This window comes from Dipteris shenzhenensis, chromosome 16 (genome assembly GCF_047967505.1).
Source record: "Dipteris shenzhenensis isolate YYH24624 ecotype China chromosome 16, Dip_SZ_1.0, whole genome shotgun sequence".
NCBI lineage: Eukaryota > Viridiplantae > Streptophyta > Polypodiopsida > Gleicheniales > Dipteridaceae > Dipteris > Dipteris shenzhenensis.
This window is the reverse complement of record NC_141611.1, coordinates 4004548-4018873: the sequence shown is the minus strand read 5'-3', so window position 1 is coordinate 4018873 and position 14326 is coordinate 4004548. Positions and strand designations below refer to the sequence as shown.

The 14326-nt window shown below is 43.1% G+C and overlaps 1 protein-coding gene and 1 pseudogene across 4 annotated transcripts; one reads left to right on the top strand and one right to left on the bottom strand.

Annotated features, from left to right (window-relative positions):
* Nucleotides 1–3113: 3113 nt before the first annotated feature.
* Nucleotides 3114–8287, bottom strand: LOC147892430 (70 kDa peptidyl-prolyl isomerase-like; annotated as a pseudogene).
* LOC147892429 (pentatricopeptide repeat-containing protein At5g27110-like) lies at nt 8259–12087 on the top strand. Of its 4 annotated transcripts, none has more exons than XM_087387148.1 (3): nt 8259–8428; nt 8567–8643; nt 9289–12087. In XM_087387148.1, the coding sequence occupies exons 1-3, from the start codon at nt 8308–8310 to the stop codon at nt 11812–11814; spliced, it is 2724 nt and encodes a 907-aa protein (XP_087243274.1). In that variant the 5' UTR covers nt 8259–8307; the 3' UTR covers nt 11815–12087. The 4 variants fall into 4 exon arrangements, with proteins under 4 accessions (XP_087243274.1, XP_087243273.1, XP_087243272.1 ...); XM_087387147.1 differs by having other exon boundaries at nt 8537–8643; XM_087387146.1 differs by having other exon boundaries at nt 8567–12087.
* Nucleotides 12088–14326: the final 2239 nt, after the last annotated feature.

Genomic DNA, 14326 nt, shown 5'->3' with positions numbered 1-14326 from the left:
TTGTCCCCATTTTTTCCTCCCCCCCCCCTCTCTCTCTCTCGCTCTCTCTCTCTCTCTCTCTCTTCTTCTTCTTCTTCTTCTTCTCTCTCTCTCTCAACTTTCAGGGCATGCCTTTTGAATGTATTCAATTTGTTTTGAAAAGAATGGTGATAGTCGTCAAAACATATAATTTCATCACCTCCAAGTTTTTGGCCCTGCAAAGGGTCTTAGGGATGAGTGGATTTTTGGGAGGTGGGTTGGGAAAGTAGGGGTTTGTGAGTAGTTGGTCAAGTTGACTGGGTTAGTGGGGACTAGGGTTAGGTCTTAGGTTAATGATGTAGTTAGGAATGTTTGACCCAAATAGGAACTAACCAAGATCTTTCTAAATTTGTTTGACCCAAATAGAGCTAATCCAAATGTTATTAAATTTATTTTAGCAAGTTCTTTTATTGAAATTACTTAGTACCTACCCCCTTAGCCTTGCAGAGCAAGCAGTAGAAGAGCAACAGGAGCAATAGTACTAGATGGTGAGTGATGAAGGCGAAGGTTCCAAGCAGGGCCAGAGTGGTATCGCCACCTTGTTACATGACCAGCCTAGACGAAGTTATGGAATGCTTAAAGGAGGAAAAGCCCACGTGTCATCATATTAAAAAACCAAAAATAGATTATTGTGATTACTAGGTTGCGGTAGGCAGCTTTCTTGTCATCATGCATGTAACTCTATTAACTCAAAATTGAACTTGAGTCCTAGAGTTTTATCAAAATTTTAAAGGGAAGAAGCAAATGATTAAAAATAAGGACAAGAGACACGACACAAGGTCCGTTAGGACCCGATCCTCCCTGTAAATGTCAGGGACGGTGATTTATTATTGACTTGGCCATATTGTTTGTGCATTTTGAGAGTGGAAGCCTAACAAATACATGAATAGAGCGACGCTCACAAGAGCTCATAATTGATGTAGTCTATACAATATTGTGACATAGATTACAATCATATGAATAAAAGTGTTGATATCTTTCAATTTGGCATTCGGCTTGGATTCCTTGCTCCCTCACATCGAGAATTGAGAACATGCATAAAAAAGAGGAATGTTGTCAAAATTCAGATTGGAAAGAAGCAATTTTGAAAGGCGAGCAATTGAAAATATTTATATGATAATATATAATATATAATTATTATAACCACACAATTTTGAATGGTGAGCAATTGAAAATATTTATATGATAATACATAATATATAATTATTATAACCACACATAGTGTGGACGGGGAGGCGGCGCGCTTCCTTCCCCAAAGAGTTATAATCCGAGGGAACACGGCCCTTTCCCGTGCGTCGAGAATATAAACGTCGAGAATAAATCTCACGATTAAATAAAAAACAGGCATATTACCTGAATGTCAATAGTCGTTAAATGCTAGTAAAATCACCATGAGCCACTACTAATACTTTCTTTGCTCTAGCTTTTGCGGCGGCAAACAAACTACATCAAGGTGAGAAAGTAGCTTGAGGCCAACTCTTCCAATATTCACCTGTCCAGGCTACCAAAGAAACATGATGAAAGGGCCAAATATTTCACAAGTTAATATGCATGGTCCACACCCTAAGTCCATCACAGTTGCACCTTTCAACAATAGGAGATTTCTTGTAATTGCATCGTAATTAAAGTGGGTGTTGTAGGCCTGGCCATTGCAAGACAATTGGCTATGGAAGGAAGAGATGTCTTTGTGGTTGAAGCTACATCCACGCATGAGCTCGAGGAACATTGAGATCATACACGCAGAGCTTTACTGCACGAGCAGTCTTCCAATTCGAAGAAGGATTTTTAGCTATAGCTCCTACAATGGGATTGAAGAAAGTTTTCCATCTCAGTTGAATTTGCTCTTGATTACCTGACTAGGGAGAGATAATGGTATGGAAGATCTTCGTCTGCTGAGAAGTGAGGACGTGATTTAAATGGAGCCGCACCTAAAGTGTGTCAAAGCACTATGGTCACCATCTACAAGGATTTTTGGATTTTGGACAATTATCCTTTCATGGTGTTGCTTTGGGCAATGGCCCTTGATTGTGGCAAAATCATTGGAAGCTTCAAGCACTATTGGTGGAGATTTACAACCTTTATATAGCCTCCGCATACTACTGCAAGGACCCAAGAAGTCAATTGCGAGGATGCAACTCGTTTGAAGTTTGTGGTTCGAGGTTGGATCCAAGGGGTTCCGAACTTGCAAGATATCTCTCTTTTGGCTCTCTAGATGATAATTGTAATGGCCATTGTTATGGTTCTCTGTAGTGATCCAAGATCGATTGTGCTCCTCTTTCAGTTGTAGCTTGATAAAAGCTTTGCGTTGACCGGTAACCCTGAAAATTGGTTGGAGATTAGAGGCCCAACACGTGACGGGCGAAAGAGTCGTGGCTGCACTGAAAAAATTTTCTAGAAGATGGGAAGAGACTAAATGCAAGAAAAAGTGAGACTTAGTCCCATGGCAAGCTAATGTAGAAGGTTTGAGATTGCAAGGTAGAGATGCCTGCCATGATCTACTCAAGAGATTCCAAATGATGGACAATGCACTTCAGTGCATCACTGAGAGCCCTGTTGGTGAGAGAGCTCATGTTAGCAATAATGTTTGGTCTATTTCCTTTGCTAAACTAATGGCAAGCTTATATGCATTTCAGGTAGCCTTGAAGATCCATCCATTGCAAGTATGGACCCATTAAAGATCCATCCATTGCAAGTCTCCAATATTGTATTTTGGCTTTTGTCTCGCTCCTCATCTTGTTCGGTGAGCTAGATTGGTTACTTTGTCTACCGTTTGTTCTGCATCGGCTTCAAGCTGCACAATTATGCTCACTTCCATCTCACCGAGAATTCATTTCATCTCTTTGGTTGCCTCTTGATTCGTAAGAATTGAGAATTCATTTTGTCTCTTTTGCTACCCCTTGAATGCCCTCGCACATTCTTGGCTCTTCTCAGTGATTTCTTGAATAATGCCCCTTTTCGCTTCTTTATTTCCTTTTCCCTTGTGCTTGGAACTGTTGGTAGGACATAGATACCCTACAACTGGACATTGCCTTCATTCAATCATTCTTTGAAAAGAAAATGTCGACATGATTAACAAGATTTAGACATGGAGAGACCTACATTGTAAGAAAACACAAAAACCTACCATCTTTCATGTGATACTCCACGCCTTCATCAGGGGTTGTCGTCGCTATCACAGTCTCATCTTGAAGTTTCGCAACGAACTTGACTGTAGAAGAGAGCTTGAAGTCAGCTCCCTCCCCACCTCCTCCTCTCTCCATCCTTCTACTCCTTGCAGAGCGCGAGAGAGCGCCCTCCCCTTCGCACAAAGCACTCTCCCCTTCCCACAAAGCACTCTCTTTCACTAAAAGGGTAGGTCTAAAGCAACATGATCTGCCTCCTCACCTGTAACCTCATCCGCATCTTTCGGATTCTGCCACTTCTCTCCCTCCAAAAGAAGCTTTTCGAAAATGCCACCATCCTTGCAGATATCCTTCACACTAGCCCAAGACATCAACTCAACATTGAAAGTGAGTGTAACCTTCAAAGGAATGGAAGGAGAGACACCAGCTTCACCATAAGCAAGCTCAGGCGGTATGGTGAATATGGACTGCTCGCCTTCTTCATGGTAGCTATTCATTGATCCCATCCCTTAATAACTTGTCCTAAACAATTAGCATGGGCAAAACTATGAGAGGAGTCGCAAAGGAAACTTTAGAGATGTTGCATGTAACACTCTCCTTCGAGCCACAAAACTTGATCGAGCTTAAAACTGAAAAGGCTCACCATGATTGCGGCTGGAATTAAATTTGATACCGTCTTGCAAACTCCCAATGTAATGCACTGAGACAAAAGTTCAACAATGTGCCAGAACCATGTTCAAGCAACACACCATCATCCTAAATCGCTACAATCACATTAGTAGATTGGATCTCTTACCTAATCTCGCTAACTAGCAACGAAAGAAAAAGCAAGATATATGTCCTCCAAAGGATCAAGAGCAACCAATTGCAGCCCAAAAGCTCTTACCTTTGACCTCGTCCCCAGTCTCAGGGGTCTCCCAGTCATGATCGACTTTGACAAGCTTCTTCAGGAGTCCGAAAGATCAAATAGGCTTCTCTTTGCCAACCTTCTAGGGGGTGAGAAGAGGTAGCTTCATAGTAGTCATCTCCGAGGTCACCGAGATCTTCCTTAGCATTAGAGGTTGAGGTCATCAACTATGGAGCTTGCAAAGCAAGATCGTGGAGGCAAAAGAGGTTGTTAGCAATCAGTCCTCCCAACCTGCATAGTCTTCACCCTCGTGGATGGAAGAATTACACTCAAATTGTCAAAGCCGGGAGAAAAATTTGGATAGGCGGGAGATTGTGCTGATCAAAGCAATATTACTATCCGTAATGACTCCAATTTAGATTAATCAAACATGGCAAAGAAAAGCCACTTTTCTCTCAATAAAGCAAAGAGAAAAGCGATCACTAAGACCATGACACGTGGTTCAAGGAGGGACCTCAAAACCAAAACATGCCTCTAGGCTGCCTACCATAAAAAATGCTTCAAAGAAACGATTACGCCAAGCACGCATATGCCAACAGATTTGAAAGACGATCGACAATTCAACTCTTTGCAATCGAATAGATTCATATCTTTAACCTATTAACCACGGACACCCCAAAAAAAAAGAGAGAACACGTGACAGCTTGGAGGAGAAGAGCTTGCCACGTGTCACAAAGAAGGAGCTCTTGGATGGAGGCTTGGAGGGGGGAGGAGGTGGAAGGACAAGAGGGAGGCTTTAGGGAGGAGGTGGAAAGACAAGAGGTAGCTTTAGGGGCAAGGAGGAGATAGAAGGTCAATGGAATGGAGGAGATGGAAGGTCACCTTCGGGAGGAAGGAGAAGATGGAAGGTTAATAGAATGAAAGGAGGAGATGGAAGGTCTCAGAGCCATGGGTTAAGACTTAGCCAAAATTTAAGAATCAAAGATCCACCTTCAGATGGCGAGTGGTTGACGATGGTCATGCACCGTTGCAAAGCAAGGGTTCAGTACTTGTTCCTACAAAGTTGGTTCAAACAACAAGCATCAATGTATTAACAGTCACGCTTCATCTTCCTATCTCTATTGCATTTACAGATTTGGATTTAGGAGACGGGTCTTACGTGATGTGCTTATTGACTTGTGGAGTCGAATTTCGTGCATTAATAGTCACGTTTCATCTTCCTATGCTCTATTGTATTTACAGATTTGGATTTGGGAGACGGGTCTTACTTGGTTTACTTATCAACTTGTGGACTCGAATTTCGTGCAGTTTCAAAATTGGAGGAATGTTTGGAGTCAAATTGGGATCGCTTCTCAGAATTTGGAGTCAAATTGGGATCACGATTTTCATTTGCCTAGCAAAAATAGGATTTCGCTCAACCATCAAGGTACATTAACATTCATGCTTCGTCTTGAAATTGGAGGAACATTTGGAGTCAAATTGGGATTGCTACTCAAAATTTGGAGTCCAATTGGTTTGTAATTTTCATTTTCTTATCAAGAGTCGAATTTCGCTCTGAGTCATGCTCAAAGGAAATTTCTGAATCACGGAATCACTCCAAAGGTGTTACTCTGGTAAGTGTATATTACTTTCTTTGGTAAGTGTATATTACTTCTTTTATTGCAGTTTGAAGCTAAAGAAGAAGACATTTCATGTCTGTCCAAATGAAATGAGGGAAGACAACCATGTTACTCTAAAATGGAGGAGATTTGAAAATGTCAATGTTGAAGGATCCGATAAAAAGAGATGGCTATTGTCATATAAGAGCACTCAGCCAAGGGAGCTTATAGGTCACATGGTTCAATCCATCCCAAAACATATGCTTCACAATTTCATGGCTACTGGCAGTATAAGCAGTTCAGGACGTGCCTTGCCAATTTTCCCCATGACAATATTGTCTCTGGCATAGATTTTGTTGATAATTATTCAAGAATAACAACAAGCAGATAACAATTCTTGTGTATATCACATACAGTCATTTGCTTGATTCTTCTATGCCTAATGCCAATCTACTTTGCTGACTCACAGGAGCCTAGGTCAGTGCAATGCACATACCAATTCTACATTTTAAATGATAGGAAACATGACACCTTATCTGTGCAGCATGCTTTTTTACTGCATTGTGTATCGCTGAAAAACAAAAATCCCCATGCAGAAAATATAAAACAACATTGGGTGTGGTCAAATGGTGCTACCTCTCAATTAAAATCATCCCGTGGATTCTACTTTGTCTCAAGGTTCAAATCCCCGACCGGTCTAGACATGATGTCGAATTTCTTTGGGTCTAGTCATGGCAAGGGTGAGCATGATGGATGTGGTGCTGTTATTAAGCACTCTTTGTTTAAATGTCAATTAACATGTCCTCAAGAAAAACTCAATGATGCCATGATGCTGTAACATGGCTTACAGCCAACCTCTCCACAGGCGCGCATTCAACATACAATAAACCAAGCCTTAAGAATAGTGTAGTATGCAAAGTGTTCCATGAAGTGAAAGTGGATGAAGTGCAAAGAAGAAGACGGCACGATTGCAAGAAAATTAAAGGAGTTCGTGGTCTGCACATCATATGGGGTTTTCTTACATGTGCCATGAATGCATTCAATGCACTCATGGTCTTCCTTTGGACAAACCACTAGCTCCCATAGAGACCTTAGGCTATAAAACCTGCTCTTAGCTTGCAACACATGATGAGGATTCAAGTGGCCTACAGACTGTGCATTCATCGAAGAGACATGGGCATCGATCCCCATAGAGCAATGCTCCAACACGACCAGATCTCAAGTCATTCATACTTGCCAGGCTAGGTCAAATTATATGTGTGTTTTGCAACAACAAACATTCATGTCTTTGAGTTTCCTAACGTACCAAGGCTTACAATGCTCAAAGCTCCTCTGCCAAATTGAAATGTTCAGATTCTGATCCATAAACTTGAGATACAACTCCGTCTACTGACCCAACATGCGGGAACAACAAAACAGTGAGCCCTCTTTTAAATGGAACAACAGTACAAAGAGCCCCCTTTTCGCACTACTAAAACAAGACAAAACACAGTCTTAATAAAGTATATAATGAAGCAAAACAATTTTCAACCACCACGCTGGTTTAGGACAATCACAATTTCAACTACCGGGCTGGTTTAGGACAGTCACAATTTCAATCACCACGCTAGTTTAGGACACATTTAGGACAATCAACCACCGGGCTAGTTTAGGACAAATTTAGGATAGTCTCATAATTTCAACCACAGGGATGGTTTAGGACAATGTCACAATTTCAACCACCAGGCTGGTTTAGCCTGACGGTCTCAACTTCACATATTAGACAATAACAAGTATATTGCTTTTCATTTCTGAATTTCACAATTAGAAAATAAAAATATATTGCTTTTAATTTCACAATTTCACTCACTAACTACTATTTGTCTTGAACCAGCACCAGGCTGGTTTAGGACAATCACATTAAGTCCAAGCCATCCCGATCTAGAAATAGTGGTATATGAGCCAAAGAGCAGAAAATGAAATTTATCGAATTTAAGTACTAAGAAACACAATAATTTCAACCATCGGGCTGGTCAACAAATAATGTTTGTTCAGCCACGCTGGTTCAGGACAACCACATAACTGGTGATTGAGTTGAAGCAGCCACGGTTGCATGATGTTCCAACCACCGGATTGGTTTAGTTAAAAACAATATATTTCTATTCTATTACAAAATGTATTGCTGTGTTAATTTCTACTCAACCATGCCACCGGGCTAGACAACAACTAATGTTTGTTCAACCACACTGGTTTAGGACAATCACATAACTGGCGATTGAGTTGAACCAGCCTACAGTTGCATGATGTTCTAACCACCAGGCTGGTTTAGGATAGTCACATTTAGTCCAAGCCTCGTTTAAGAGATATTCGGCTACGTTATCGATCCATGCCATCATACCTCAATTGGTAATCCATGAAAGGATTTTAGGTGAACTTTGTGATCAATTCGATGCTGAACGGGCTCTCCATGGTGTTGCTGCGAGGTGAGGATGGACAGAAGGGCTTGGTTCGTTTGGGCCAATTGGTTTATCAGGTGAATCACATGTTCGCGCTCGGATTGTGTTGAAACTGATGTTGTGGCTGGTCAAGGCAATTGATGCGGGCGAAGAGGGGTTGGTCTCCAAAAGGGCCAAGATATGGCACGACTTACCTCTATTTAACCCAATGGTCCATTGGTTACAACCGCTTGTTCTGTTAGCTCCGGCGATAATGATCCGACCCATGTCGTAACTGCAACGACACTATGCAATCCTATCGTGGCTCTAGTGCGTGGCCCGGCCAACTGGTTGGCAGCATTAGCGCCGAACCCCTCATGGCTTCCCCCATGGATAGAGGAGCGGTGATGGGGGAAGGCCTACATTCAGGTACGGCCGTATTTTGCAATGGTTGAAATTGCACAAACTTTTTCCCGTTCGTACATGGGTAATTTAATCTTCTGGAAGATTTTTGCTGGCCACACACATCTCTCGCAGTTTGGTTTTCGTTGTGTTCATGCTTCGCAGGTAGGTCAGGGACCGAGCGATTATGGAAGCGGTACTTTACGGATCCCTCCCACTGGTGGGACAGCCGAGACAGCAAAGTAAGTTTGCGACGAATCTCAACTTTTAAAGCTGTAAATTTGGCTAGTCTGACGGTGAATCAGATAAACCCAAGATCTCCAGATTTCAAGGATGAGATTACCAAGGAATTGCTATGGATAGACGACCCTTATAATCCAGGTTGGGTTAAAGACGTGAAGGCGAAAGTATCCACTGGTCAGGTTCAAGACCGTGGCTTGGCTGGAGTAAAGGTAAGTGCAGCTGAAGCACTAGAAATACACGAGAAGAGTAGCTGGGAAACGCTCAGCTTAGAGGAGGCACTCAGGTGTATTGAACGGACGCCCAAGCTGCCTTCAGTTCAGAACCTTCGTTGGATCTTGCATAAGTGCAGAACATTGAAAAGTCTAGCGTATACCAAGCGCTTGTATGCCTATTTGTGCAAAAGCGGGCTGGAAGATCAAAGATCTCTTGGGAACTACGTTGTCCCAATGCTAGTCCAAGCTGGAAGCATGTGCGATGCTCAGGAGGTTTTTAACAAGTTGGTTCACCGGAATGTGCATTCTTGGAATTCTCTCATCTCAGGTTATATCGAATCTGGGGAACCACAGGATGCCCTCAACCTTTACCACAAAATGCAAGAGGATTCTGTACATCCTAATAAGTATACTTTTGTGGCTGTACTGCAGGCTTGTGCTAGGCTGAAAGATGTAGAAAGAGGACAGGAAACACACGCCAAGATTTCCATAAGTGGGCTGGAAACAGATCTTTTTGTTGGCAGTACCTTGGTGGTTATGTATGCCAAAAGTGGGTTGCTTGCAGAAGCACAGGAAGCTTTTGACATGCTGCCAGTACGAGATCAGGTCTCTTGGAATGCACTAATGGCAGGATATGCTGAGCATGGGCTTGGTGAGGAAGCGCTGAACTGTCTCGAACAGATGCAACTGGAGGGTCTTTCTTTAAATGCTATCACATGTGTTTGCAGCTTGAAAGCTTGTGGCAGCATAGGAGCCACAGACAAGGGCCGGGAAATACACGTCGAGATTGCCAGAAAGGGGCTGGAAACAGATATTTTTGTTGGGGGCACCTTGGTAGATATGTATGCCAAATGTGACTCACTTGCAGAAGCACAAGAAGCCTTTGACAAGCTGCCAGTTCGAAATGAGGCCTCGTGGAATGCACTAATGGCAGGATACGCTAAGGATGGGCTTGGTCAGGAAGTGCTGAACTGTCTTGAGCGGATGCAACTGATGGGTCTTTCTCCAGATGCTTTCACGTATGTCTGTAGCCTCAAATCCTGCGGCAGCATGGGAGCCATAGACAAGGGCCGAGAAATACACTCTGATATTACCAGAAAGGGGCTGGAAAGAAATCTTTTTGTTGGCAGCACCTTGGTGGATATGTATGCAAAATGTGGCTCGCTTGCAGAAGCAAGGGAAGCATTTGACAAGCTGCCAGTTCGAAATGAGGTCTCATGGAATGCACTAATGGCAGGATATGCCGAGCATGGTCTTGGTGAGGAAGTGCTGAACTGTCTCCAAGGGTTGCAACTGGAAGGTCTTTCTCCGGATGCTTTCACGTTTGTTTGCAGCATGAGATCCTGTGGGAGCATAGGAGCCATAGACATGGGCCGAGAAATACATGCTGAGATTGCCAGAAAGGGGATGGAAAGAGATCTTTTTGTTTGCAGCACCTTGGTGGATATGTATGCCAAATGTGGATCACTTGCAGAATTATGGGAAGCGTTTGACAAACTGCCAGTCCGAAATGAGGTCTCATGGAATGCACTAATGGCAGGATATTCTGAGCATGGACTTGGTGAGGAAGCGCTGAACTGTCTGGAACAGATGCAACTAGAGGGACACCCTCCAAATGCTGTCACGTTTAGTTGCAGCTTACAAGCTTGTGGCAGCATAGGAGCCATAGTTAAGGGCCAAGAAATACACACTGAGATTGTCAGAAAAGGAGTGGAAAGTGATGTTTTTGTTTGCAGCACCCTGGTGGACATGTATGGCAAATGTGGCTTGCTTGCAGAAGCACAGGAAGTCTTTGATAAGTTGCCAATTCGAAACGAGGTCTCATGGACTGCTCTAATGGGAGGATATGCCGAGCATGGGCTTGGTGAGCTCGCACTGAACTGTCTCAAACAGATGCAACAGGAGGGTTTCTCACCAAATGCTGTCACATTTAGCTGCAGTTTGAAGGCCTGTGGCATCATAGGAGCCATAGATCAGGGCCGAGAAATACACGCTGAGATTGCCAGAAAGGGACTGGAAAGAGAACTTTTTGTTGGCAGCACCTTGGTGGATATGTATGCCAAATGTGGCATGCTTGCAGAAGCATGGGGAGCGTTTGACAAGTTCCCAGTTCGAGATGAGGGCTTATGGAATGCATTAATGAACGGATATGCCGAGCATGGGCTTTGGAAGGAAGCATTAGACTATCTTGAACAGATGCAACTGGACGGCTTGTCTCCAAATGCTGTCACATTTGCTTCCAGCTTGAAGGCATGTGGCAGCATAGGAGCCATAGACAGGGGACGAGAAATACATGCAGAAATTGTCAGAAAGGGGCTGGAAAGAGATCTTTTTGGTGGCAGTGCCTTGGTGGATATGTATGCCCAATGTGCAGCACTTGCAGAAGCACAGGAAGCATTTGACAAGCTGTCAGTTCAAGACGTAGTCTCATGGACTGCACTAATGGCAGGATATGCCCAGCTAGGAGAAAGTGAGTGTGTTTTCCATATGCTGGAGAGTATGAGAGGAGAAGGGCTAAAGCCAGATGGGGCCACATTCTCTGTTGTGCTCACTGTTTGCAGTCACAGTGGCCTAGTTGGTAAGGGCCAGAAGTACTTTGAGGCCATGAACAAAAACTATGGTATCACTCCTACTATTGAGCACCACACTGGCATGGTTGATCTCCTTGGCCGGGCAGGCCAAATAGATGAGGCCGTAGCGAGGGTGCAGAAGATGCCTTATCGTTCTAATATTGTCGTATGGCATACGGTATTAGGTGCTTGCCAGAAGTGGGGTAATGTGGAGCTTGGAAGACTGGCTTTTGAACATGCAGTGCAATTGGATGAAAAGGATGCTGCATCGTACGTTTTGATGTCTAACATCTATGCAGATGCTCACATGCAGGAGGAACAGAAGAAGGTCGAGGCAGTGAGAGTGAAAGGAGAAGCATGGAAGAAGCCAGGACACTGTGGGAGCTGACATTGGGGGTAATCTGCATTCGTCTCAATGGGATAAGACATTCCCAATGCAAAAGCTATACATATGCAAAGCTAAAATATATTTCCCTCAAAAAAAGGAAGAAGGGTATGCCTGAGATTTGAACAGGGTGTCACCAGACATCCCTTGATGCACAGAAACATGGATCTGTGAGCATATTGAGAAGCTGGCCATCATGGTGCGCCAACTGATACACTCAAGGGGATACCCATGCGTGTTTTGAAGAACCTTTGGGTTTGTAAGGACTCTCACGTCACTCCATTTTTGTAAACAGACCTGTTTGTAAACACCACCAAAGTGCAAATAGTGAGCAACAAAGAAGTTTTAGGACCTCTTGAGTCCACAGGAACTGACAGATCTGTGAATGGTTGCTTCAAACTCGAGTTTCAACACACTGGCAGAAAAAACGTTGAAATAGAGACAATGAGTCAGAAATCCAACAAAATGATGCCAAATTCAAGAATGAAGGTGTTTTCAAACTCTCGAAGTACAATAGACACCAAAAGCAGGCAACGGTTGCCTCTATAGGTCATTCCAAACTCTCAGTATAGTCGAAAGGAACAAGGGGATCATCAAAAGACGTCTTTTTTCTCCAAAACCATCTACTGGCTTGCAAAAAACCACTCAGAGAACTTTCCAAAGGTTTTTGCAAGGTCTTTGTACACAAAGATGCAGGTAAAGTCACCCAATAGAGTTTCCTTTTCTCCCACAGAATTATAGTAGCAAACTTCGAGCTCTAGGCACACAACCTGGGCTCAGCTAGAACACATGCACTCTGATACCAGTTGATAGATCTCAACAACGGAAGTGGAACGGATTACACAGAGAGATAACGACTTTCAAACAATATAGTCACCTCTTTGACTTCCCTTGCGCAGCATCTAATGTTGGGCAAGAAGGTTGCGAGGTTCATGTTTGAGTCCGTTTACTACTTGGTGAGATAACAACCCGCACGGAGTTCTTGGCAGCTCAAGACTGAGCCGTTCTTGTTTCAATGCCTTCTCACTCAAACTCGTAGTAGGCCTTGTTTAGTCAAGTAATACGCTTTGTGTTCCAAGCCTTGGATACTCTCTCCTCAAGTCACACAGATGTGAGGTGGGTTGGGGTTCGGGGAGGGGTGTCCTAGCCCCCATAACCATCTAAATTAAAGTTCTTGATACTCTCCTCGAGTTGCACACCTTCTATTTTGTGCTCCTGACATGAGGTGGGTTGGGGAGAGGTGTCCTAGCCCCCATAACCATCTAAATTAAAGTTCCTACCATTTAAGTCGGTGAAGTGTTAACATTTACGTTAGTGCTAAAGGGTGCAGTGGAGTCTAAAGATAATTCTCAAGAAACGAGAAATCCATTTAATTACTCTAGCTACATTACAAATCGTGAATAACGTTTTATCAATTATTCCAATGGTGAAAGCCATAAGACAATTTCCAAATTAAGCAAGTTGCAAGGTAGTTCACTTTCAAGTTCTTATATTACAAACACATATAACTATGTAAGCATGCATAACAGGGTCGAGAGTACTATATCTCTCTCTCAAGTGTATTCAAGGTTGCCAATGTCTTCTTCTGCAATATCATGCCCAAGACTCTACTTGCAAATTCGACAGAGAGGTGTGCCAACTCACCTGGCACCATCACAACAAAAATGAAAGTTAGGACAATACATTTTTGATGTGGAAGCCAAGCTTCAATGCCGGCACATAGTTGTTATCCCTGTCACTCAATCAAGATTAGCATTAATAAAGTCTTGGCACTCTTGAAGCATTTGGCATTTATAACATTAAAGAAGTGTTTATAAAATGGTAGATGATTCCAAGTAAAGAAATGCATATAAAATGCTAGAGTAATCCAAGTAATAATGGCTTAACGTGCCAAGGCTTGCAAGGCTTGTGGAAAGGGTAGCTCTTTATGACTAGTTCGAGCTCTCCTATTCTGTGACTGCAAGCTCAAATCCGGTCGGCTCCAGTAGGTTCTAGGAGGCCTTCCTTTTTAGAACCAATTCTCATGCTATAACCGTGTAGGGGCAAGAGGGGAACTCTTGATTTCAATCACAGCCTACCTTAGTCTCCTACCAGGCACTTGTGTATTGCCAACTGATTCCAGTAGTAAATTTATGTTACGTAGTGTTGATCTACAATATATCAAGCTCCATTGGATAGTCTGTGTACTATAAAGCTCATGCTAGTAGTCTCGACAGAGGCAAAGTATCTATGAGCAATCTCGAGCACTCTCGAGCACTCTCGACAATGGCAAAGCTCATCTGCCTGCTTAACAGAATCGTGCTATAGCTCAACATAACGAAGCAGATTACTATTGTAATCTTAGATAAGGCGAATAGTTTTTTAGAGCAGAATGACGACAAGGCAAATACAGTCTCTGTGAAACTCAGAGTGGCTGGGACTGCAAAAAGGCTCGCGATCGGAGGACAGAGTGTCAAATCCAGCATATGGAGTCGCTACTTGTAAGCACACACAGTGCTCCCCAAGAGTAAAAGTC